We start from the raw sequence: 26,248 nt of genomic DNA on the forward strand, positions 1-26,248 counted from the left end.
TTTGCTTGGCTTTCGAGTTGAGTCCTTAACGAGCGTGATTTAATTCAGACGAATCGCACGCTGCCAACAATCTGTCCATTTTCTAGTTAATAAAATTCCAATTAGTTGAAATTGCATCTTCGTCAGCGAGGATTTCACATTTGCTCACCTGTGTGTATCACCTGTATGTACATTTGTAAGCAAATATGGGTGTGTGATTTTAATTAGCATTAACTCATTAGCATTTTTCATAGTTGTTTGTTTTTGGTGGCTGGCGGCGAGACAAACTTTCTCTGTCGCGTTGTAAAATCCTACTCACTGCATTGACATTGCATTTACGAAAGTGCAGGGAAAAATCGGGAGTTCTGTAAACTGAGTTGTTGAATTTTTGGGAATGCAATATTAAAAATCAGCAAATATAAGAACGAGCTAAAAAATGATATATCAACAAAAAATATCGCTTTTATAAGAGTTTGTGCATACTTAAACTTTTGGAAAGCCTGTTTTTTTATTTTTTAACATTTTTATTTTAATCCTCCATATTAAAATTAGATTAATAATTTATTATAATTAAAATGTTTTGAAGATGAAATTTGTTTTTAAAAGGAGCAACATTTAAATATTTTTTGAAACACTACCATCTTATGTGGCAAAATAAATAAAAAGTTCAATTAAAATATAAAGTTTTCAAATAAAATAATAGTTCGTTAGGATGCATTGTTATTGACTTTTTCAATCCAAGTATGATATTAATAACTAACTATATAAACTAAATAAAAAACGATTTGTTTTGCCAATTGAAACATTCAATCATTCCAAGCCATAGTGTGTATTATATGGTTCTCCAAATAAATATTCTCTTATTGAATTCATTTCGTTTTATCATTTCCTGCTCATCTCTGTCGAGAGTTTTTGGTGGAATGGATGCAGACATACGAGTGCTATGCTGAAATTCTCCTGCCTCCATCGCCACCAGCAGAAAAGTTCAAATAAACAAAATGTTATTGCAATGAGAAGCACTGCGCAATGCAGTGGCTGAGTTAAAGAGGCGCGGTGAAAGGGGTCGAGAGGGGCTCAAAGCACTCTTACAGTTGGCATACAAAATTAACAACTTTTTTGTGCTGCGCCAGTTGCTAAGAAGAAGACAGAGCAAGGGCATAGTTTTAATATGAATTTGCATGTAAGATTAACGATGGCAACGCAGGATTCTCAAGGGACCCTTAGCTGCCTTGCGACTCCTTGGCTCCGCCATCTCCTCGAGTTGCTCCAGCTTAATTGAGTTCTTGAACTTGGCTGCTGTTGCTGCCTGTTTTCCTGTTGTTTACAGCATTACTAACTCGCTTATTATGTAATTGAGTTGCTCGAAATAGCAGCCACACATGCGACAGCCCATGAATAATGCAATTATTGTTGCAGGTGCTGGGATGTTGCAGCAACACCAACGGCTGCTTAATTAACTATTAATGTGGGTGGGTGTGCACATGAGCCTGGCTTTGACAAATGGTCATGTCACGCGTCTGGGCCTGGAATCTGGCCAACTCCGTAGTGGGACTCAGGGACTGAGCCATGAGAAATGGCAAATTCATTTACGCGACGCTGCATTTCCCACGCTGCTAAACGGAAAATGCAAAATGAAAGACTGGCAGTGGCATGGGGCCTGCAGATTTTGGGTGGTGTTCCGGGCGGCTAAGCGGAAGTGGCTGGCATGTACGTGGGGCAACAGCAGCTCTAACAAGTGACAACATCCAACCCACACCACCAGCACCAGCAACGAAAAGGAGAGGAAATGCCTGGAAAATTGCATTTTGAGTGCAAATATTAATTTCAGCTGCCGCCACAGCAACATACAAAGGCTGAAGCAACATCACTAGCGGCAACATCGACGCCAGCAACAACACACGGAGAAACTGTAGTTGAAGTTTAGCTCCATTTTATCACTTTAGATTTTTTTTTAATACAAGTTTGCAATTTTGTGGAAAATATAATATTTACTGAATAATAAGAAGATTTAAATGGTTCATTTAAGTTTTTATTTGAACTTACTATTATCAGAAATACAAAAAAATAGATACAATTAGAATGCTTGTAAAAATGGTCCTATATTCCTCATATTTTTAATATGCAATTTCAAAATACATATAATCATTATAATCATATATTACAACATTAACAGTTTCTAAAATGTTCAGCTTGGATGTTTAAAAAATATATAAACAAAAATGTATATACAAATACTTATTTAAACCTTACATTATTTTTTTTAGGAAAATTCTTTAATATTTGTCCATGTGCAGCTGGAAAAACTGTAGCACCAACAGCAGCGTTGGAAGGAATTGGTGCCTTTTTCAAAGCAATGTCCGGGCTGCAGCTCCATCTCCTGGTATTTGTGTTATGTAATTTTGAAAGCGTGGCCAACATTTGCTAAAACGCATTCCGCAGTGACAAATGCATTGCATATCCTGCAGCGAGTGCAGGATCCTTCTTCTTCGCACGGCACTTAGCTTAATGGTGCAGAGCTGCTCGGACATGTGGCTCTAGGAGGCGCTTGTGGTACTCCTGGCACATTTCCTCCGGGTGCGGCATGCGTCTCCAGCTTAAACGAATTAAAATGAAAGGCGTAAAAAGCATAAGTCAAATGCAAAGCTTGACCAAATGGGCCGACATCTGCTTAGGAGGGTTGAAGTGGGGAACCGGATGATGCGAATGTGGCGCGTAAAATGGCTCAAGGACATCTGGCTCAGCCAGCCAGATATATGACCCACATGCAGCCCCACATTTTAAGGCCGCACTCGGCCTCAGTCGAAACTCAGCTGAGATTTCCCGCCTGATTCCGTTTCGGATGCCGAAAAGGATGGCTTATTCCAAGGTGAAAATTATTTGATTTCAGAAAATGTTTCCTCCAAGTTTTTTTTATTGCTAAAATCTTAAAATATTTAATATATATTAATTCAAATTTATTTAGTTTTTTCATTAAGTTAAAATTAATAATTAAACAAATAGAATTTATTTAATGTTATTGTTATTTAATCTGTTAGGTGTAACAAAAATACATCAAAAAATGATCTTATTTTAGGTTATTGTTTCTGAACTGTTATTTAATTTTTTACACTTTATAAGTAGTCTTTCATTTTTTGGTTGCACTCTAAGTGTATGAGTAAGAGTCACTCTAAGTGTTTACCAATAAATGTGACCTTGCTTTGAACGGAAAGTATTAGAGTGTATACGGTTTAACCGAGTTCAACAAACATCTCGATTTCATTAGTTGAACTCAACCAATGGGTTGCCGTTTCATTTGTTGGCGAGACTGGGTCGCATTCGCCGCATCTGCGGCATCTTGGCTGGATTCAATTAAAGTTGACTTAAACCACACGCAGTCACACGCACCCGCACACACTTCGAATCCTTTGGAGGACATGGAGTGTTGCCGGGCATGTTGCAAATTGCATGCTGGTCGCCATTGCAACAGATTTGCGGGTGGCTCAAAACATTTTCGCTTTCTAGCGAGCTCAATGTTGCGCATACGCAACGTATGCCAGATGCTGCAGCAAAAGTTTACGATTGAGAAAGGGCGAGGGGAGTGGAGGGCAGGGGAGCGAGAAAGTCCTCGTTAGACGTTGACACAAAATGTTATTTCACTTCAATTAAATGGATGCGCGGGTCGAAAAGAGGAGGACTGCCTGACGGTGCCTGAAAAGATGGCGCCTAAGCCATTATGTGAACTTTGTGTAGGTGAATATGCGCGTATATGTGCTGCTACATTGTCAGTCAATTTGGCAAGTGCCGTAACCGCGAAACTTTCCTAACGCGCTTGCAGCTTGTTGCTATATACACTTTTAGAGTCTGCCGAAGGAGGAGTGCCTCCGTTTTTGTTATTTTATCAGCCACCCGCTTGTAATTACGTAAGCGAGGAAGTTTCTTCACAGCATGCGCTTTCAATTTCCGCATTCCAAAATGGTTTGCCAAAATCGAATTCAAATTACAAAACGATTTTCGCTTCTGTTGCTGGCATCTCACTCTGTCTTCATCCACCTGAGTACCTTATTGATTTTGGCAAACAGATCCGGCGGACGTGTTTGTCTCAGATTTCCCGATCTGGGCAAGTGACTGGGAATTCCGCTTTAAAATTGTTTCTAAATGCTGTTTGTGAGCGATTTTAAAGCAGTGCCTGCGGGACGACAAATTGCGGTCCGGCTTCGAATTGCAATCGAATTAGTGTCGCTGACTTGTCGCTTTGTCGAATCTGATCGCATTTTGTGCGAAACACGCATGACAAACTGCAATGGCAATCGCCTGCATTGGATAATACACCAAAAGAAAACAATTGACATGCATAAAACTGAAAATAGTGAAGGTTTTGAAGACCCTGTCTTACTTTTTTTAAAAAACCAAAATTACATTTCTTCATTTGGTTAAAAATAGGTCGAAGTTTGCCGGTTAAACTACCAGAAAAGAATTTTTTAATTTTTAAGTCTTAACTAATATTAAAAAAATATTATAAAAGTAACTTTGGCTTCGGATATTGAAATAGAATTTAAAAACTATAAGTTAACCTTTTGTTGCAAAGGGAAAAAAACTTCTTCTTTGATGTTCTTTCAAACTAAACACATTTTTTTCAGCAAATGAAGGCAATCAAATCGTAGCAACTTTCTTAATAAATTATAGTTCCTATAAAGGGAAGCACCTTTAAAGAAAGATCGTCATTTAAAATCGATTTAATTCCTAAGGTAGCCTTGTGACTGTCCTTTTTCTTTATGTGTACATACTGGGGTACTGCCGGGGAGATAGGCTGGACGCGGATTCCAAAGGGTATAAATAGAATAGAACGCTTTCTGATGTCTGGCCATTTGGCCAGTTACACAGAGTTTTTGGGTGAGGGCTTTGTTTGGTTCACGGTGTGGGGTAAGCGGCATTGATTTGGTTAGACCGCCACTAAGCCAACTGATTTCTATGGTTTGCATGTGCTTCATGAATGCGTTTGGCTTCCAAGGAAAGAATGCGCAAATCAAAATATTGGTATTTGAATTAAAGCGAAGCTTTTGACTCTACCGCGGCTCAAATGCATTAAATCAACGCTTAATTGATGGCTGATTGGGCTTACCGTTTTTCACACACCGACTGAAAATTCAAATAAAACCGTTTGGCAGATAATCTTTAAAACTCCAGAAAATATGCGCTGTGATACTTTGTTTTATTGCTGTTTTTCCCAATAAAATATTCTTTATTTTGTTCAACGATTCTGCAGAGAGTCGATCTTAATTGGAAAACTATAAAGCAATGAAAATGTTCTAAAGAAACAATTAAAGCAGGGGTTAAATTGCTTGAGTGAATGGCTTGGCCAAAAGTGGCCTTAACCCTTAACCTTTTTGTTGGCCCTTGGCTTTTTCCCTTTTTTTTTTTTTTTTTTTTGCTAAGCAGCCTGCACAAAATGCTCATAATTTGCTTGTTTCAGTGCACTTGAATTAGACGTGCAAGTGTGTCATTTTGAGCCATGTCCTTGCAGCTGCGACACTTGTGAAGTCGTTTGCTTGGACTGTGTAAACAAAATGAGCGAGCAGTAAAGAGTAGTAAATGCATTAATGGATGTGGATGCCAGCCAAAGCCTGGCCCACCTGCTCTTGCTCCGCCTTATCTCCTCAGCCTCCTCCGTGTGAGTGGGCCAGGTGCTCTTGACATTGCCCCGAGTGAAAGGAGGCTTCAGTGTTTACGCTGCGACATGGCGAATGCTTCAGCCTGGAGAGTTCTTCTTCGTCATCGTCAACGTCCTCGTCCTCATGCTCGTGCTCGCCGTCTTTCGTCTTTGATTGCGTGCTCGTCTCACTGGGATCAGAATACATATGTAGGTATATAGTATATGGTATATCACATATAGTGGGGACTCGTCTTGGGCTCGTTAAGTGTTGCCTCCTTATGGCATTTCATGCTATTTTAAATGCATTTGAATAAATAAACACTTGCACGCTCGTAAAATGTTTATTACGTGGGCAAATGTTTGTGTCTGGCCTCATTAGGAATGAAAGCCGAGGGCCGGGGGACATTGCGAGTGCAGCAAACTGCCGTTCGCACTTAATGCATTTTTAATTTAAAGCCGACACCCTAGACGTTCAAATTGCATCGAAATTGCTTTAATTGAGTGGATTTGCATGCGAGATTCGATGCAAACACAATCCGATTCAAAGTGTCCCCGAAGGCAATTCAATGGCACTTTAGGTGTGGCCAAGATTGGGCACAACTTTTTTTGCCCTTCCCTTTCCCGGAAGTAAGGAAGTGCGTTTTAATTGATTGCCCATCAATTATGCACATTGCGCGGCGCACGTGTTGTATGCGTGATATTGCAGTTGGTCTTTGATTAACTCACTGCCGCAAATATTTGCCGGCAAATCTGTTTAAATGTTTGCCCCCCAGAAGGATAACGAAACTATTATATTTGCATACGACCTGCCCCAGAAGCCCACTTCTCTTTCCTCTCGTCTCGACTGTCAAATGCTGAGCAAACATTGCAAAGACTCATGTATCTCGACTTTAGCTTGACACTTTAAGTGGAAGTTATGCAAATAAATAAATGTAGATTGCCTTGACAGACAGGGAGATACATATATGGATAGAAAGACACATGCAGAGTGGAATGACAGTTATGCCTGGAGTGAGGGCAAACATACAAAGCTAATTAAAGGATGTGGATAAGCTACTCCTTATTGACAAATGCCTTCAAATGACCGATTCTCTTTATCAAACTGACTCAGTGCCAGCCCGCTGGGCCGCATAATTATAATGAATCCTTTTTGTCAGCTAACTTAACCCTAATTTGTACCAGCTCGCATTATCCATTATCCCTGGGCGTAAACACATTGCCATTGTCTTGCACATACAGGTGCGAAAACGTTTGAGAGTCGTCGGTGCAAAAAGTCGCCGCCTGCTACGTCTGCTAATTAAGCACCAAAATGGAAAATGTCGAGGAGTCGAGGTGAAAAACTCAACTATTTGTGCATTGTTGCTGCGACTTTTGTGCACAAAGCCAAAGCAGATGCTGCCAGAGCCTCAGATTCATCCTCATAGCCACGCCCAGTCTAAAACCCCCCCTTTTTTCCCAGCTGATGCGGGCAGCTCGCGAGCTGTGAAAGCTTCAGCCCTGACCACATTTTAATTGGGCTAAGCACACGCCATGTGCTGCCGCTGCCTGTGTGACGTGCTATTAGTGAAACTTTTAAATGAGTTAGTTAAGTAAAGCGGGTTACGTTATTATGAGTTTTGGCTTGGACATTACAAAAGCTTGTCAGCTCTGCCTGAGCTAGGGCTTCCACACGCTTTCATTCTTCGCCTAAAACAATATGTACGGACCAGAGTCCTTGCCAGGGGGAAAACTTAGGAAGGTTTGAGGGGACTTTACCCACCTTCACGTTGTATTACAGCCCAGGGATGTTTCTTTGTTTTGCATTAAGAGTTGGGATATCATGTAGCATGCTTCTTTAAAGATCATTTCAAATTTATTTTTGGTCCCTGTTTGTTTTTATGAAAGAGTGAAAGCTTTTTATGCTAAAAAAACATATTGACTTAGACTCAGACGCAGAAAAAATATTGATTTTAAATGCAAAAAGTGGACCTAAAATTAGGTAATATGGCCAACATTTTGTCTCAAAAAATGAAACACTAAATTAAATTCAATCATAAGGGTATAAAAGTAGTCCAAAACAATACTTTAAAAATGGATATAATATAAGTATATGATGTGTTACTTAGTGTGAAACACTTGCATTGAAAACATTTTGTCGAATAACAATAAAACTACAAAAAGCAAATTAAACTAATATAAATTGATAGTAGTAAGCTTTTTTTGACATGTTTTCTAATTTTGTTGAAATTAAACAACTCTCTTGTTGTTCTATTGAGCTTTAATGTCACGTCCTGTATTAAATTATATACGAAATGTATTTGTTCTGTTACAGTTTAAGCTTAAACTAAACCTTTAGACCGAATAATTTGAAACTAAAATAAGCCAATGCCCACATTTGCTAAAATAATCCAATGACAAAATTTGCTTATTTTGTTGAAATCAAATAAATATGTTATAGTTAGTTGCCTTGTATAGGTTTTTCGCCACCATCAATAGCAGGCTGAATTTAATGCGAATGTTCTATGCGTCTCACATTCGATATTTTATTGGCGCAAACATTATTCGGGTGATTATTCGTCCAAAGTGGGCGCAATCAATTTTCAATTAGTCGCATGCAATAATTTCGAACACATTTCTTGAAAGGCAAAAAGGCCGTTGGTAATTATTGCAAATTATATGGCACCGAACATTTGTGTATAAATGCGAATCAGTATTGGCGTATACGAGAATTGCAGTCATTCCAATCGAAAATACTTGAATACAGCAAAGAAATGGAATGCGGCGAAATGAGCGAGTTGGTGGGAGGGCGAAAAAATATTATTCAATTACGCATCATGTCCAGGACAATGGTTACGACGAGCATAAAAGCCGTCTTCCCATAAATACACCAAGCCGCCCCTTCAGTCAGCCTCCAATGTGCTGGCCGTATGGTCGTAAATTCAAGTAATAACAGTCGTGTGGATCGCGCAGGAATACTCATAATAGTTTCGTCCCTTAAGCGAATGTTTCAACTTTGATTTCCGAAATTAAATCAATGTGTGAATGGTTGGTGCAAAAAAAACAGCATCGCATTCCATCGCACAAAAAGAAACAAAATGTCACGACATTTCCGAGGAATACTTCTCCTTGCCACATTCCTGATTGACCAGAAAAATCGATAGAAACCGTATGCCTCAGAAAATTAGCAGGGAGCAAACGCCCATGGATATTTTCACCTGAGGGGTTGGACTGCATTGATAAAACGGCCGCCTGCCCACAGGTCATTCCGTGAGGGAAATTTACATAAAATTCAAATAAAATAAAACGACAAACGTAATAATCATTAGGCGGCTCTCCTGGGTGCAGTCGACACAGGACACTGGACAGATGCCTGCAATTGGGAGTTTGGTAAGGAAGCTGACTTATTTATGGAGTTTCCATGCTAACGAACCACTCGCAGAGAATTAATTTAGTCCCTGATAAATAATACCTATGGGTCGGCCATAAATTCGAGACCATTTAAGATATCTACAAGTCAGCTATACTAAACGTAGATTTTTTATTTAATTTTAACACTAATATTTTGTTACTCGTGAGTTAAGAAATTAAAGTCCAAAATTGCGTTCACCTTAGAAATGTTATTATTTATTAATGAGAAGCTCAGATCTGAACATTCTTATATCGATGATTACTTTAATCTTTAAAACTGTAAAGCATTTTTATCATCACCAAAAAGACCACCGGTTGGATAATAAATATTTAAAAAAAATCCTAGATACTCTTTAAGTATAGGCATTTAAAATAGGTAACCTATATGTAAAATTGCTAAAGATTAATGACATCTTAGTTTCCAATCCACTCCTGCAGGGCAATCTTCTGCTGTTCGATTTGTTCACCCATCTTCTGGGTCATGGCGAACTGGATGAGGATAAGGAGATAGTTGACCAGAATTGTAGTGAACTGATTATATAAAACGAGTTAATTTCTTTCGTGTAATATTCTGCACATTACCCACCAGTCCGATGACCCGACGGTTGAGGACGACCCCGAGGCCACTGGTGAACTCGATCTTGGCCTGCAACTGCCAGGACATCAAGGATTTGACCAGGGGTCGCAGCGAGGTCGACTGGGGGAAGCAGTTGTCCATCTGCTCGGCGAGTCGAAGACACTTTCGAGCGTCGGAAATTGTGCGATCGCAGTAGAAGGGTGCAATCAAAAGCTTGTAGAGCGGCGGAATCATGCAGAGAGCCACGTATCCTAGCATTCGATATCTGCTCATCTGATCCTCCCCATCCTCTTCCTGCTGGTCAGGTGCGCCTCCTCCGATTCCCACGGACTGGCCAAACAGAATGTACAGCTCACTGGTGCTCATGGCTAGATCGTGGGCTATGGCTGACCAAAGACTGAAGGCATACACCCTGTTGATTTCCTGGACGAGGTAGTGCAGCTCCTGTACCATAGACACCACCTGGCGTATACGCAATTCTCGAACTTGCACCTGCGGAAATCGCCATTCCAGAAACTTCGGGCTGAGCAGCTGCTGCAGCAACCGGAAACGGATGCCCAGCATTTCGGCCAGATTCATGTGCACATATCCCGTGAAATGTGGTCCTCCTGTGACAATCGCATAGCAGAAGGCACATAGCAGGAAAAGAGCTCGGTCACCACTGGCCACCTGGATGGCAGCACAATTGATGGCCACCAAATAGATAGATGTGACCACAGCCAGCATTACTATGTTCTTTCTCAGCATCTTTCTGTAATTGAGATTGGCTCCAAAGTCTCCAATCAGCCTGCAGTCCAAGGCAGCCAATCTTAGATAGATTCCCAAATGGCGGTGTGCCGATATTTGCAGGGAAATCACAGTGGCCACAAAAACGAAAGTGGACATGACCAATTCCAGGACTGCAATGCCCAGGACCAGACTATCGGCTTTCATCAGACGTTCTTTTACATCCTCAACGGCCAGAAGGGCGCTCAGGGAGCTGAAGAGACCCGTTAATACCATTATGGCCACTGCCAGGGAGTAAACCCTCATCCACCGTCTGATATTGAAGTGCGGTCCGTGCCCGCTGCATCCCATCGTGAACTGCACCCCACAAATGAAGGCGGCACAATCGAAGACCGTTTCCGGTTCGCGAAAGAGGTACAACACGGCCATCCCACAGGATTACTGTTGTCAAACTAAAGTTCTATTTTGTACAAAAATCCAAAAAGCCGATTTGTATATTCTTGCACTTAAAGTAATGCCTATGAGTTTGACTCATTAATTATATAAAAATGTCCATACACCTAATAACAACAAGAATATTATAAAAGAAAATAAACTGTATCTCAATTACATTAAAACAAAAAACTGTTTGAAAAAAACAACGATTTTACTTCATTGTTTTATATGTTTTATTTTAATGTTTAAACAAAGATCACTAAATTAAGTTGATTATAAGTTAAATTTTTTTATTTTTAATTTTTGTAATTGTTTATTATTTATAACTTTAGAGTAAAAGTCTGCATTCATTTGCTGTGCATATTTTTTACAAATGAGTTACAGCCATTAAAGCAATATAGTAATTACCTTGATAACTTTTCTGATAACTTTTGACAAGTGCTTTTCCCAATTTATGAACAATTTATCATGTCCAATTGCCTATGGTATGCAATCTCGGTAAAAGCGGTAACCATAAACATGTTTTGAACATAAACCAGTAAGAATATAATGTTCGAGTGTCCCGACTAGCCAGTACTTACTGACCTCTTTCTAAATAGGTTAAGTACCCAAATAGATATTCTTAGTTGTGTGTTTGCAATTTGGCTTAACCTTACTGCCGAAAAGTTTCGGAGTTAATATAGATTTTATGGCTCCATAGATCTACAGAGGAAAAATTTAGTATGGTAAACAAATTCAGCAACAGTACCGGAAATGCCATTTTTTGTTTGTTCAAAAGTAGCATTTTGCAGAATAAACGACCGTTAGCGCAAAAACTGTCTAACCAAATTAATCGAAAAGTTGAATTTCAATTAAATTGGTTTTGTGGCGAGTTACTTGTTTGATAAATTTGGAAAATAAAACTACTGAAATCGAAATCGAATAACTTAATTTCCTCAGCCGGGAAAACAAAGTGAAAAAGCAGTCAGATTAAAGACCATAATCCAAGGGATTATGGCCAAGCTGGGAAAAGTTGTTAATGCCCGGTGACAGAGCTCAACCCTTCAAACTGGGCCAGTTCGGTGATATATAAGGCATGATTCACAGCTTGCCAAGGAAGGTGAAATCAACAGAGATGTGGGCCAGTTGGTGGGTCGCATTTGTTGGCTTTAATTAATAAAACTTGATTAACGGGAATTTTATGATTGTCCAAATGGTAGCAGGTGGCAATCAATCATCGCCTTCGCCCGTCCACTCTCGTCGCTGTTAATTATTTTGCATTAAATATTTATGAAATTCCCGAAAGAAAGTCGCGCCAAGGGACAATTCAGCTGGGAAGAAGTGTAAAATTAATTAGGCTGTGTCCGGATGAAAAAATGTCAAATGATTGCAAATGACAACCGAATGGAATGGAGTCGGTTAATAAATTGTTTGTTGCACATTGTGGTTCAGTGCACATGGACACAGACATAAATAAATTCGAACACGAAATTATTTATGCGCAACTGTTGATTTTCTGGCTGATTAACCTCTGGGAGCTTAACTAGGAAATAAATGTTATAAATGAAATGCATAAGCAAGTGATGCTGGAATAATCTGCATGAACTCCGCCCCAAATCAGTTAATGGAAACTATTTACAGCGGTCGGGAGTACAATCCTGTAATTAGTGTTTTTTGCAAATTGTATTTATTATTTATCGCCTTCCGCCTCAACGCACAGCCAGTAACATATGCATCCACATTTGCATTAACAATGGCAATTACCAAATCCAATCGGATCCAATTTAATTAAATTTACTTGGCTCAAGGGCCGTAGGCCTGTACTTTTTAGGATCTCCCCCGTACTTTTCCGGCCATTTGTCCTTGTCAATCGCCAACGCGCCAACTCCTTTTCCACACATTCACACACATCCACACACATCCTGACAGCTGGCTGACTGGCTGACTGACTGACTGATGAACCGCCTGATTGACTCACTGAAATGTCCGAAAGTAAAACAACACCGGGTCTCAAAAAAGGAAATCACATCTCCGCCCATATGGATTCAATTAACGCTAATTTAAAATGCCAACATATCTGGAGAGGACTACCGAAAATAGGAAAAATGGAAAATTCACAGTCAGTTTTCTACATGACCCCCATCAAAATTTCGTTGTCAGTGGTTCGGGTTTGTCTCTCCAAAGGGCAAAATCGGCAAAAACAGAAAGGACAACCGTTCCTTGTCAGCCTTGATTGAGGCCAATAAGTGAGCCAAATCAAATTTTGAGTTTCGAGTGTTTTAAAAAGGTTTATGAAAAAGCCAGCTTGAAGTGGTCGTAACCATGATCGAAAGGAAAAATATTTTAAAAATAGTGTGTCAGTTTTTTAGGGTATACATTCTGTTCTACACATATTCCAATACCTCTGAGCTTCAGATTGGGGTTAATCAAAACAAATTATTTCCCAAAATTTGACTTTCCATTTCGAAGCTTACGTTTGTAAAACTCTTTTTTAGCTAAAGAATAAAAAAATATTTGGTTTTTCTTTTGACGGGTTAGTTATTACCCAAGTTTTGTGTCGTATACAAATATGAATAAGTAGGTAACATTCCATAGTTTTTTCCTCAGCCAGGAACTGAGTTTACCATGAGTTTAAAAGCTGGAAACCAAATTGGCAATAAGAGAAACCCATTTGTAAGCAATTGCCCGACTGAGTGCGTCCTAATGCTGCTCACAATTAAATTAAATAACACCATAATTAATTACTGGCCACGCACACACTCACGTCACTTGATTTGCTGGCCAAGAAGGTGCTAATGTCCGGGCCCATTCATTGTGGATGGTGTGCGTGAGTGAAATAAAGAATGATTTATGGCGGTAAGCTAACTAACGTTCTGTTCGGACCACGCATGTTCCTGTTCTCACAATTAGATGCTGACCCCCCCAACCACCCGGGATGGAGTTGGGGGAAGAAGGCGCCTTTCCAGTGCCCATAAATCGCATCGTAAATAAAAGGGCCCGCATCACAATGGAGCCATCAACTTTTGATGCAACTTATAACCGTATTTGGCCATAACGAAGCCAATGGGCCTGCATTGATTGGATATATCGAGCAGAGCATCCTTTAAGCGTCCGCCCATCAACCTCTCAAATGTCCGCCCATCAAAGAGCAGTGATAACACGGCAGTCGGCAGCGTTCGTGCACAAAGACGCTTAATGTTAACGAGCAAATGGCCGTGGAGTAAGTGCACTCCTTTCTCCTTTTATAAATTGTGTTCTGCATAAAGTTTATGCGAACATAATACGTATAGATATATGTATATATATATATATAAATATATTTATAGTCAAGGGTTATCATCGCAGCTGTTTTATCTCGCACAGCTGCTGAAATATGCGCCAGTTCCTTCAGAAATGCTGCCCACTATCTTTGGCCCATCTTTTCCGCGCTGCATGTTCATTTGAAGCGGTTCACCTGCCACTGCCACTGCCACTGCCACTGCACAGCATAAAAACCACTCAGCCGTGCCACATAAAACCAGCAAAAAGCGATGAAATTATGGTGCCTGCTCATTGTGCTGCAGCTACTCACCTCTCGCACTCAATCCGCAACGCCTCGAAGTTGCACAGATGCCCTGCATTCCACGGGAGCTTCTCTGGCCTGGGTACATTAGTTCTCATCCTCCTCCAAATTCCCAGTAGTCTGTTCTATAACAATAAAGCAGGAGTACATAAGTACACACAGAACAAATAAATCATAAAAAATGCCATAAATTTCCATATCAAAATTGTTTTTTTTAAGAATTAGTTTCATTTATACACATTAAAATGCGTTACAGCAATAAAACTAAATACAAAATTAAAAAAAAATTCAGTTTTATAAAAAAGTATTTAATCAAAGATAACATTAGTTTATTTTAAATATATGGTTTGAATACCGAGTATAAAAAAGTAAGATTTAAAACAACTATGAATTCAATAATATATCGTAAAATTCTTATTTAAAGTTTTTATGTGATATTGCTAAAATGTTGCTTATTGACATAATTATAATAATATTCGCTAACTAAAGCATACACAAATTGTCTTATAGGTTAGTTATTAAACATTAAAAATTAGTCCATTAGGAAAAAATTATGGTAAGCTTGTCAAGAACAAAATTTAATTATATGAAATGCGATACTTTATGCACCGGCGGTATGGAAGTATTGGCGCTCCAGCCACGAAAAGTTGCCTTCGAGGCAGGCAACTCGATTATGCTGCAGGTTCCCAGGGAAACGGCAACTTTTCCTGCCACATGACGACTTGTCGGTAGCTGGTCTTGGTTTTTGTTTTGCAGCCCCACGTGCGTCAGAACTGATTAATGAGCTGCAAACGATGTTGAGCGCAACGCCCGCTGCCACGGCATAAATCAGGAACAATCGGGGTTGTACCACATCTATATAGGGGAGATTGCCTTGCAGGCGTGGCATAATTATGCTAATAATGGCGTTGAAGTGGCATTGTTCGCGTGCGCAGACAGCTTGGCATTCATCGCCTGCGTTTCACTTGTTGCCCGGCAGCTGGTTCGCCTTGACAGTTTTAATGTCCTCCAAAGTAAAGACCAGAGGGAGTTGCGAATCAGTTCCATTATATCTTCCTCTCCTAGGGGCCCATAGCCCAAAACTTCGCCGACAATTGGCAGATGTCAGCTTTAAGCCATTTTAAAAAGCAAATGTCTGACAAAGCTGCAACTAAAACTTTTTATACGCCACTTTGCCCGGCCATTCACAACTTGTACGTGGCAAATAAGAGTGCACCCGGGGACCGCTTGCGTATCGCTTGCCAAATGGGATAGACAACACTCCCTACTCGGCGCTGGCTTGGCCTGGAAACAGATTTAAGTATGCAGTTGTAAGCCATAAAATCAGCTTAATACTTCCGCCGAGCCACAAAATCTGAATTTATAGTCAACACAAGAAGAGCTCGCAAAAATTAGGTTCAGTTGAAGCAGTCGATTCACGGGTTACCCAACCGAATGCTCTTATGGCTTGTTTTAACAGATTTGTAAGTATAATGTTAAAGAAGAAGAAGACGTCACGTATTTTAAACAAAACTTAAAAATAAGTGATGCATAGTAAAAAGATTATTGTCTCTGGATAAAGTAAGATTACAATGATTTTACATTTGACTTAATAAAGACTTCTTTTTTAACAATCTTTCAAACTACACGCTACAATAGGAAATATGATTTATAATTTTTGCTGCAGCAGAGCGAATGAAAAAATGTTGTTTAATTTGTATTGTTTGTTGTTAAGACAATTGTATAACTACTTCACGTCACAAAGTTTGATAATTGATAAATGTTGCATGATGAATGTTACCTCGTTAAGAGGACATTGCATGAACAATAATGTTTGTTATATATTTTCTTATTTTTTTAATCTAAGTTTATATATTAATTTTTTTATTTTTAAACATAAAATGTTCTTCTATCTATAAGTTTGTTCTACAACTTATGAAACAACCTAAACTCTTTCTAAAAATACAACATCCCTTCGTAAGGGTATCAGAACTAAAGGTCTTAAATAAAAAGTAAGAGTCCTAACGAGAACAAATGTATTGCCGCTGTTGCATAAGACTCGTTTCTGGGTTTCTCTGGTGAGGAGCACCTTGTGACACGGTTCGATTGGCAGGTCAGTTGGTCACAGGAATTTCTGTTGTTGTTGCGCCTTTGATAAATGCAAAAACTGTCGACCTAGCATCAGGTTTGCTTTCGCCCTCTGTGCTGCTCATTTGCCAAGTTTCCATATTCATATCAAGCAAAGTGAAAGTGCTTGATTAGCAAAAAAAAAAAACAAAATAAAGAAATCTGCCTGCTTATGGGAGTATCGAGGTATAAACATATGTGTACGTGTGGAATGACTGATTGGCTGTCATGTCGGTGATTAGTGTTTATGCAAATGAGTTCTAAAGACTTGGCCCAGGCATATAAATCAATGCTGAGGTCGGGCCAAGACAAGTTTCCTGGAGCAAGATGAGCAGCAGCCACAAGTGGACGAGGCTGCTCTTGATGGGCCTGATTGTTCTTTTGAATTGCAAAGGCAATCCCTTGGGTAGAAATGATGATCCACCTTAACGAAGCCCATCAACTAATGAATTTTCTCTTCTCACTTAGCAAGGCGGCTAAGGTTGCGACCCCTGAGACAACCGGAGATTCAAGAACTGGAGAATTCTTTGCCGGAGGGTCGATCAGTTTCCAGTGGCTTCGCTGCCCTCTCTGGCTTTGCCCTGGGCTTGGGCAAGGCCCTCACTGGCGTCTTTATTTACGACGTCATAACTGCCAATATAACCGAGGTCGAACAGAGCAATGTTTCAGCGAACAGTGGTTCGATTAGGGAGATATGCTTTGATTCTGGCAACTCCAATTCAGATATAACTTGTATTGTTTATTACAATAATAACTAAGAGCTATCTAATACATTTTTATAAATTATTGTCGGTCCCATAGACATTTCTACGCCTAAAAAAATATTACAATTAAGTTCATGTTTGAATGCTTAAATTTGGTCATACTTATCTTCATAATTTGTATATAAGTTACAGCATTAAATAATGTTCGCTTTTTAATCGAGCTGGATTCCATCTTGAAAGTAAGTATTGTTCCAATTAACTAATCACTTAAAACTAATTTAGTAATTTAAAAATTATTGGATTCGAATGTTAAATGTTTTTTATAAACCTTTTATTAATTAGGCGTTCAAACTATTTCTTCCGATTTTAGAACTACATTTTTTTATATCAAAAAAACCTTTATAAGTCGCAATACCTCCAGATTGGCTGTGATTTTTAAACGAAGAAGTCACGCTTAAGCATTATCATTATTCTTATTAATGGTCCTAATAAAACCAGTTTTGGGGTCGCAGCCCCGTCTGGGGTCAAATCATTTTTTTCTGCGGAATTTGGGAATTTGCATATGCAAAGCTTGAAACTTTCTTTGGCTTCTCGTCACAGATAAAAGTGAAGCAGAACCCGTCGGCTGTTTCAGTTGGGTTTCTACGCGATTACGTGAAAGATCGTCGGGAAGATGAAATCGTTTGGGTATTTGACATTTGGCCTACTCATCATCACCGCGTGCATCAGTGCCGGTGTAGAAGGTGAGTTGTGAAAGTGTAACTACTTATTAAAATCCTACCAAAAATCCAGCCTATGTGAAAAGTGGCTTATGAAATATGAACGTTTCTTTTTTTTAAGGGAAAGAATACCGCAATTTTAAATTCAAATTTAAAGACCAAATTGGAATCAATTATTTGGCTAACTGAATTTACCTTTATCCATCTGCAGCTCGTCGCCTGGCCCTTCGCCCATTGTCTGGAAGGGAACTTCGCCGAGCTCTGAGGGAATCCGGCATAGACACGCATTCTGAAGCTGGAAGATCGGTAGCCTCTGCCTTGGCCGGGCTCAGTGGATTTGCCCTGGGCATCACCAAAGGAGTGGGCGGCTCCATTCTGTTCGATGTGGTCACCTCGAATGTGACGATTGACTACCTTACCAGTCTGCTGAACTCCACCGCCTCTTCAACGAATTCAAGCAGCACCGGCACCGCCCAGGAGATCTGCTTTAATAGCCGCAGTGTCGACGGAGAGGTGATCAATGGAAGGAGCAATGATGACATGGATGAAGGGCAATGGAGACAGGATACTACTACTGGCGTTAGCTCACCTACTACAACTTCACTAACTACTTCTCCAGGTACTACTACAGGTACTACTACAGGTACCGGTACCGGCAATCCTGGAATCACCTGCATCGTCCTCTCTAAAGGACGTCGCAGGCGTCAGCTGCAAATTCGACCTGGAACATTGCGTTCTGCGACCACCAAACGTCGTTCATCTCACCGCCCGTCACTGAAAAAGTACCGCAGGCATAGGCTCTAAGCCAACACAAGCCCTACTTTAAGTTAACTTATTTATTGATTTCGATTAGTTTATTAAAATTAAATTGTTCCGAATTTCGTGGTTGGCCCTTATTAATGGTCGGATGACTTGGAGAAATCCTGGATTGACATATTTTATGATTTGCTGACATGCACTCTGGGCTTCATCGAAAGACATTTGGCGGGGAAAGTGAACTCGCTATCGAAAACGAAACACACACGCTATCGCATGTGACACACACGAAGGCACCGAGAGAAAAGAAGGTTTGTTCATATACCTCGCCCTAAATAAACGATGGAAAATTCTTCTTTGTAATTGGAGCCTGTTAAATCCGTTTTCTTTTGGTCCAATATTTTTCCTCTGTGTGCCCATTTGCAGCGTCACGCATATCGCAGTGGCAGAATGGTTATTAATACAAACGGGCAGGCACGCAGTGTGCCACTCCCACTTCCCCTTTACTTTGCCTTCGGTCCTTATGTAAACATTGAAATGTCATTGCCGTCGAGGGCAGCGGCCCGGCCACATAAATCCTCCTTGGCCACAATTTATTAACTTTAACACTAGCCGATGTCAACGGCACCCCCTTTCCGGCATTTTCTTCGGCTCCGCTTATTGATTTGGATATTTGGATTTATGTGGTCCGAGGACCTCTACCCACAACTTTGAATCTTCTTTCACGACGAAGCTAAATGCAGTGTTTATGTTATTGTCTGATCCCAGTGTCTGTCAATGCTTAAGCAGGAGTTGCATTAGGGACCATTTATTATTTATGTTAATGCCTGGAAAGTTCTGTCATGGTCTGAAAAAGTAGTCAGTGATTAAAGTGCGGCAGCGACACGACCAAACTCAAATTACCATATCTTTGCCTCTTCAAACGGCCATTGAGACTTTCTCAAAGCGTACATATGGTAATGACAGTCAAAACTCTATAAAGTAAATTGAACTGGAACAAAGAAAATACACAATGTCCTAATGAAAAAAGTTTTAAAATGGTTGTATTAAATTTTTTGTAAGGTACAAACGTTGCATTTATTTTAAGAACTTTATTAAATTATTTGTATTAATTTAAATGCTTAATTATATATATCCCAAAAAAAGGTTGTTTTGATAATTCATTTTAGTTAGCATAATTTTTATACATTGAATTCGTAATAAGTTTTTATTTGCGCATACTTATCGCTCTTAAAAGATCTTATTTTAAAAGATATTTTTAACTAAGTTTAACTTATATTTTTGAAATAATTTATATTTTATAGACAAATTTGTATTGGTTTCATAGATTAAGCTTTGGTTACAAATTTCCTTATATCATTTTGTTTTCTTTGCCGAAAATTCGGCTTAAGGAAACTCGACTGTGTGCTTGTATATTCATGAGCGAATCAGCAGCAAAACTACAATTATTTTGCACTTTAGCAGCGCAGAGAAAGCCAGCTTAATGACCGGGGCCATGACCCCAGAAGGGCAGTTGGTGGTCCCCTCCTAAGCCTTTGCCAGAAATTGCGTACTAAATGCGCTAAATTACTAACTAAATGCCGCAAGTGCCGCCCCTGGGCATGGCTAGAATTTCACAAATGAACGCCCTTCTCGGGTTGGCGGGGGTGGAAAATGGCCAGAGGGGGTTGGTATTCTGGGTAGTAGCAAAGCCGAAAAACTGAAGTCAACCCAAAGCGAAAGCGAAAGCCAAAAACTGCCGACAGTCGATGACATTTGAGCGATAAGGGAAACTGTTGTGTGGCTTACTTGGTAGCTCCCCCAGTGATTTTCCATATTGGGCGGGGAGGGGAGGGAGGGGAGGGAGGAGGGAGAGGGGGTCAGAGTTCGAGGGCAGATGTGCTGCTCCTTGTGATTGTTGTTGGCATTAAGTATGCAGGCGTGTGAATTGTGAGGGGATGAAATACAAATAGTAAATGCTCCTCTGGCCTTGGTCTTTTGCAAGCATTTTTACAGTTGCTTTTTACAACATTGAAAATTGTTTTAAATGTTAATGTTGATGTTGCGGGCCTGATAATAAAATCGGGCGAAAGTGTGGCAGGATGGGCATTCCGAAGTCAACAAATAATTGAGATGTTTTGCGGAGGCCCTGAGTGTCGTCACACACGCATTTATTCAGCGCCACCGCCCCCAAATCCACCCAAATCCGCCCACTTTCTTTCCTTTCTCCCCGGTGGCTTCGAGTCAGCTGTGAAGAGTGCGCGCACTTGTGTTAAATTATGCGGGTTTGATTTTTATTGCACTGCCGCTCATTTCTTTTTCCCTTTTCCGTTTGTTTTCCTTGCTTTGGTTTCCTTTGTTTTATAGGTTTTCCCCGATGAGATGGGGGCCTCTCACACCCGCAATCAAATTCATCTCGAAAGTATAAACAAGTTGCAGGCCAGAAGTGGGGTGACGAGCACGCGTGTGTGTGTGCGGCCGTAATTTGGTCATGCCTCGTTGCCCCAACGAGCTGTTGCTTGGCATTTCAATTAATGGCACTTGCCACCCTCGTATCCCGCCTCCTCCGCCCACTCCTGCCCTCCAAGGGGTCATCTCGACCGCCGCTGCACTCCTAATGAAGCCATCTCCAGCTCCAGTTCCAGCTTGAGAACCAGGGACACAGCCCTGACTCCCCCAAAACGAAAGTTATGGTTTTTCCACATCTGGCTTGTTGTCAACAGAAGTCGAGGTACATCTATACACCGGAAAAAAACACAATTAAAATTGGATGGATTTAACTTACGGTCCTCGACTCCAAACCACAAAAAACTATCTCCGACCGCAATTTCTTTAGAATTAAGAAAAAATCGTTTTCTTGTGACCGAAGACAAATAAAGTAAAGTATCATAACTAATAAACCAACCAGAAATTTAAAAAGAATTAGAAACAATTGAAATAAGAGCATTTTGAAAATTTGGTTATGACTCCAACAAAAAAATAAAAATTTATTATTCAAATATATATTCAAAAAATATTTGCACATAAATAAAATATGTAACATTCATATATATTCTCAAAATACTATTTGCACACTTAAGTCCCTTATTATAATTGTTAATGGATTAAACATTTGCATTAACTATTTTGTCTATACTTGTTCTTGTTATGCACAGCTTTCAGTTACCTCAACACAACTGAAAGTACAAGCTCAGTCTGTTTTTTTTAGTGCACGATTGCAACTTCGCGACGACACGTGACCGCAGGGACAACGGCTGGGCCTGAATATGCCGCATCGCACGTCTTAATAGATTTTTGATTTGTTTGTTCACCCCCAGAATCATCCTCCCCTTTACTCCGGATCCATATCCGAATCCAAATCCAATTGTGAGCCGAGCGTGCGTCTCTGATTGGAATAATGATGTGGCAAACGAATCTGGAACATAAACGGAGCCAGATTTGTCGAATTTTTGGGGAGTTCCTTGTTTGTCAATATAGAAAATCAATACGGAGCGGAGCCTTTTCCTATTGTTTTGTCACTACCCCTCCGTTAAAGCAGCCGGGTAATTCAATAAAGAAATCACGGGAAATAGGGGGAACTGGGCTTCTGTCAGGTGGATTGAGCGCTCAAGGCCCCGAAAAGGAAGATTAAAAGCGAGACCTGAAAGTTTGTCTGTTCTGTTCTTTATTTCTGGCGGACAAGATGGATGTGGGATGGGAAGGTATTGGGCAAAATTTTACAAATTGTTTCAATTAAAAAGTTTACTGATTTTGCTTTTTCGCCTTTTACTTTATCTATAATCGGCTTGCGATTGACACGTGCCCCTACCACGCCACGCCCCCCCCCCCCCCAAAGCTCCTGCCTTAGTGTCTATCGTCTATCGAATGGTGTAATCGCTTTTGGGGCGCTAATTGCGGCGACCTTGGTTGTGGGGTGTTTATAAGTCCGCGTCCGCAAGTTGATTGCATAATACTGGAACTGTCCGTCCAATACAGTCCGACTTTGGGCAATAGGCAGTGGGATGTGGGAAGTGGGCCAGTCGTAAGCTGGGAAAGCCAAAAGCTGGACCAATTAATTAAATATAATCAGCTGGAAAAAAGTTCAGTCCAATCTGCAAATATATTTCACAGTCGCTAATTAATTTAATTGATTTAAACGCTTCGGCTTGATCAACGGCGGGGAGGTCGGCGGGGGCTATCGAGTGCATTTGATCTGTTTGTTTGTTCAAAATTAAATTGACTTGTAATTAAAAGTTTCGCCATTGATTGAAATTCTCGTGTGTGCTTTTTCTTTGTGTACGTGGCTGGGGGATGAGTGCCGACAATAAAACCGCCGAAGGGAGGTGGAAACAAAAAAACTGCTAATTACGAGCATTAATTAAAAATGAATTCTTTTTTGGTCGATTAAACTGCTGGAAACTTAGAGCTGAAACCAATTTCAAGCGCGGGGAAATTTTCTCTTCACCCTCAGCGCGTATAAGAGCGAACTCTTATACGGTGTCTTAACTGACCTACGCCAGGATATATTCCCTTGGCTTTTCTTACTGTTTAATATCCTAAGGTATTCCATAAAATATGGTTTATTGAGTTAAATATTCTTTTTATTATTATTGATCTAAAATTTGAATTTCAATATTTCATATTTATAGAAAAATTGCAAGTTTTTCATTTGCGTTTAGCTTGTAACATTTTTAAATACTTTATTAGTTATAACCCAAAATATCAATGTACACATACAGGATAAATAATAAAAAGTCACGTTCAAAAATTGCTTACTAAATGTTATTCAACCAGAGTCATACCTACTCTATACAGCTGCACAAATTTGTTATAAAACCTAAAAAATTTCATGTTTTGAGAAGTCAGTGATAAAAAATCCATATGAAAATTCACATGGTTGAATGTGGAAATTATCAACCTAAGGTATGGGAAAAAGCATTATTTACAAATATTTCAATGAAAAGGCAATAACGTGTGAGTGCCTGGAATTGCACTTGCAATAAACAAACAAAGAGTCTTAATAGCTCCACTCAAAAGTTGCTAAGCAATTTCGTGCTCCAATAACCCGGCTGAAGAGAGCATTTCTCTTGCCGCTTTCTCTCTTCGCTCTTAGCCCTTGGCCGAATGGGGCCGAGTGCCGAAGGCAGCCGAATGTGGAGCATTCGTCATACCACTGGCTGCACGAGCTCCGATTACTATTCAGTTCCATCCTGCGACTCGAAAGCGAAGCACGCGTTTCTTGATTTATGTGCGCGGAATTTTAGCCAAATATTTTGTCAGACTTGTGTTGTGTGGAGGGTGTCAGGCCTAATGAGTCTACAGGCCTGCGTGTTAATGGCGAATTAATGACGGGCGATTAAAATGCAATAGCCACATGCATGGGCCCAGTAATGAGCTGAACCAACCACCACTGTAAAGTGAACCAGTGCTATAAATTAGAGTCCCCTCCGAGTGTTGCCTACTTAGTGGCTTTTGGGCTTACGATCTGTTTGAAGTGTTCAGAGCCCGTTAAAACCTTTTAACCAACCTACACTCCCCCAACCCAAAAAAAAAAGTTGTGTAAAACGGTTTAAGCAAAACAAAACACCAGAAAGACCCAAAAAAAAAAAAAACAAAAAATAAAGGAAAACTCTTAGTGAAAGCGAACCAAAAACAGGGCCAAGCCGAGAATACACTTTCATTGCTCCCCAGGCAGAGCTTAGCCGAGAGTTGGGCCCGGCTCTAATTTGACGGAATCGTTAGTTGACCAGCCAAGTCCTCCCCCGTGCTGGCGGATCGCGTGCCGACTACAAGCGTAATAACAATAAACTTGCGGATAACAACCACAGATACAGCAGCAAAATGTCCCTGCCATCCAGAGCCAATTTCGGATTACTCAACTGGCTCATCGGCTGGCTGCTGCTGCTGTCGATGGTCCTGCTCAGAGGTGAGTCGTCGGGCTTTTTAATTAAATAATCCAATTTATTTTCATTTAATTTCGAATTAAATTTAATTTGTTTGCGCCAGGCGCTGGCAGTTCTAATTGCCCCCGACCCAGTGGCCCCATGCAAACCCTCTCGAAGGTTTTCCTTTGTCGCCTTCTAATTTCCGGAAAACATGGGCGTTCCGGAGCGGTTGGGGGTGTGGGCAGAATGCGAATTGAAATTCTTTAATTTTTGTGCTAAGAATTTTAATTTCGTTACAAAGTCGGAAAAGTTTCCCCTTTTGTCTCTGTTTGTTCTGGCGCAAGTCAAAAGGTGAAAGCATTTAGTGCCCATCTGTGTGTGAGCCCCAAAAGCGGAGAACCCACAAACGTTCAGGCCAAATAGAAGCATACACAGAGGAAAAATAATGACAGTCAGTTTTTTTTTTATATATATCCTTACCTTCGTTTTTTTAGGTTTCCTTATGTAAATCTTTACTTTTACTTAACTCAGAGCTTGGCAAAATAATAGAACTGTTTTTACAGCACACGTTGGCAACATTTATGTTTCCTTAACTGAATGAGTGTTACAAAGTTAAAAAAACAAACATTTTTTTATTTATTTACAAACTTTAAGTTTAAAGTTATAAGCTACAGCTACACAAATTGGCAGAGGCCATATTATATAATTGGGCTTTGGCAGACTTTATTGTGAAATCAATTTAACATTATTTTATTGATTGTCGTTGTTTAATGGGGTTAAATTGAATTCAATCGGATCGCCTTTGTTGGCCGATATATGTTTTTAATTAAATGTTTAAGACCAACTGTAAAATAACCATAATTATTGGTATAAAATTCTACTTCAATTTGTTTTAGTAAGATAAATTATTGATAAACAGTCCATTTAATGTTGCCATATTATATATGTGGTTTTCGTGTACCGGCTTTCAAATCAAACATTTAAATCAAGAGTTTAATACTTAAATGCAAATATGGTTATTAATTACTGTGCAATTATGACCCAATGAGTTTAAATTGAACATTTAATGCACAAAGTGCTGTGCAATCAAGAGCTCAATACTTAAGTGCAGATACGAGTTTTATTTCCCGTGCAGTCATGACCCAGTCCTAGTACTAGTCCCAGTCCTAGATTCGCCATCATCAAGGTTGGTCCAGCGACCGTTTGAAGGGTCTGGGGATGAATGGCGAACCGCAGAGTGCGGCTGCCACATGCAACGTGTGAGTTGGCGAGTGTGGGCTGGGCAAACAGTTTCGTATAATACTTCCCAACACTGGGCCAGAAGTCTCACTTTCAATGCATCAAATGGGAGGCACGCACAGCCACCGCGTTTGAGATAGAATTGTGGCAAAATAAAATATAAAGCAAAAACTAACAAATACTAACGAGCGACAGACCCTTGGAAAATGCTGTTGAAGCTTGGTCAGGGCCAAAACGCTGCTGGCTGCAGCTGCAGTTGCAATTGCTGTTGATGTTGCTGTTGATGTTGCTGCTGCGTTACATGTGGCATGTTGCAGTTGACACACGAAACTATTGCAATTGTGTTTGGCTTTTGGGTTTTCAGTTTCTGGTTTTAGCTGTCTGCTCGCTGGCTTTCAGCTTTCAGCTTTAAATTTTCTGCTCTCCGTTTTGCAGCCGCCGTTTGTCATTTCTGAAAACAGTAAATTGCATTTTTATACAATTTTGCATCATTTGCCTTGGCAGTGGTTCGTCTGGGCTTTGTAATTTTCAAATGAAATACTTTCCGAATGCAATTCACTTTTGCGAAATTGTTTCCCTTGTCTTGCTTTTCTTTGACTTGCCAGTT

The 26,248-nt window shown here is 40.1% G+C and overlaps 3 protein-coding genes across 4 annotated transcripts in view; 2 read left to right on the plus strand and 1 right to left on the minus strand.

The window, feature by feature from the left end:
• Positions 1-9,409: 9,409 nt before the first annotated feature.
• LOC108145345 (putative gustatory receptor 57a) lies at positions 9,410-10,727 on the minus strand. The gene is made up of 2 exons (XM_017270735.2): positions 9,582-10,727; positions 9,410-9,526 (listed from the first exon to the last, which is right to left on the minus strand). The coding sequence occupies exons 1-2, from the start codon at positions 10,725-10,727 to the stop codon at positions 9,410-9,412; spliced, it is 1,263 nt and encodes a 420-aa protein (XP_017126224.2).
• Positions 10,728-17,748: 7,021 nt separating this feature from the next.
• Positions 17,749-18,607, plus strand: LOC108145476. The gene is made up of 2 exons (XM_017270930.1): positions 17,749-17,827; positions 18,015-18,607. Exons 1-2 carry the CDS (start codon positions 17,758-17,760, stop codon positions 18,605-18,607), a joined length of 663 nt encoding a protein of 220 aa, XP_017126419.1. The 5' UTR covers positions 17,749-17,757.
• Positions 18,608-23,734: 5,127 nt separating this feature from the next.
• The window catches only part of LOC108145475 (zwei Ig domain protein zig-8), a 51,781-nt gene continuing 49,267 nt past the window's right edge, over positions 23,735-26,248 (plus strand). For both annotated transcript variants that reach the window (XM_017270929.2, XM_041709855.1), the window contains exon 1: positions 23,735-24,443. In XM_017270929.2, coding sequence (XP_017126418.1) covers positions 24,359-24,443 — 85 coding nt within the window. In that variant the 5' untranslated portion in view covers positions 23,735-24,358. The remainder of the gene's footprint in view (positions 24,444-26,248) is intronic.

Source organism: Drosophila elegans, unplaced genomic scaffold (assembly GCF_018152505.1).
Source record: "Drosophila elegans isolate 14027-0461.03 unplaced genomic scaffold, ASM1815250v1 contig_520, whole genome shotgun sequence".
Classification (NCBI taxonomy): Eukaryota; Metazoa; Arthropoda; class Insecta; order Diptera; family Drosophilidae; genus Drosophila; species Drosophila elegans.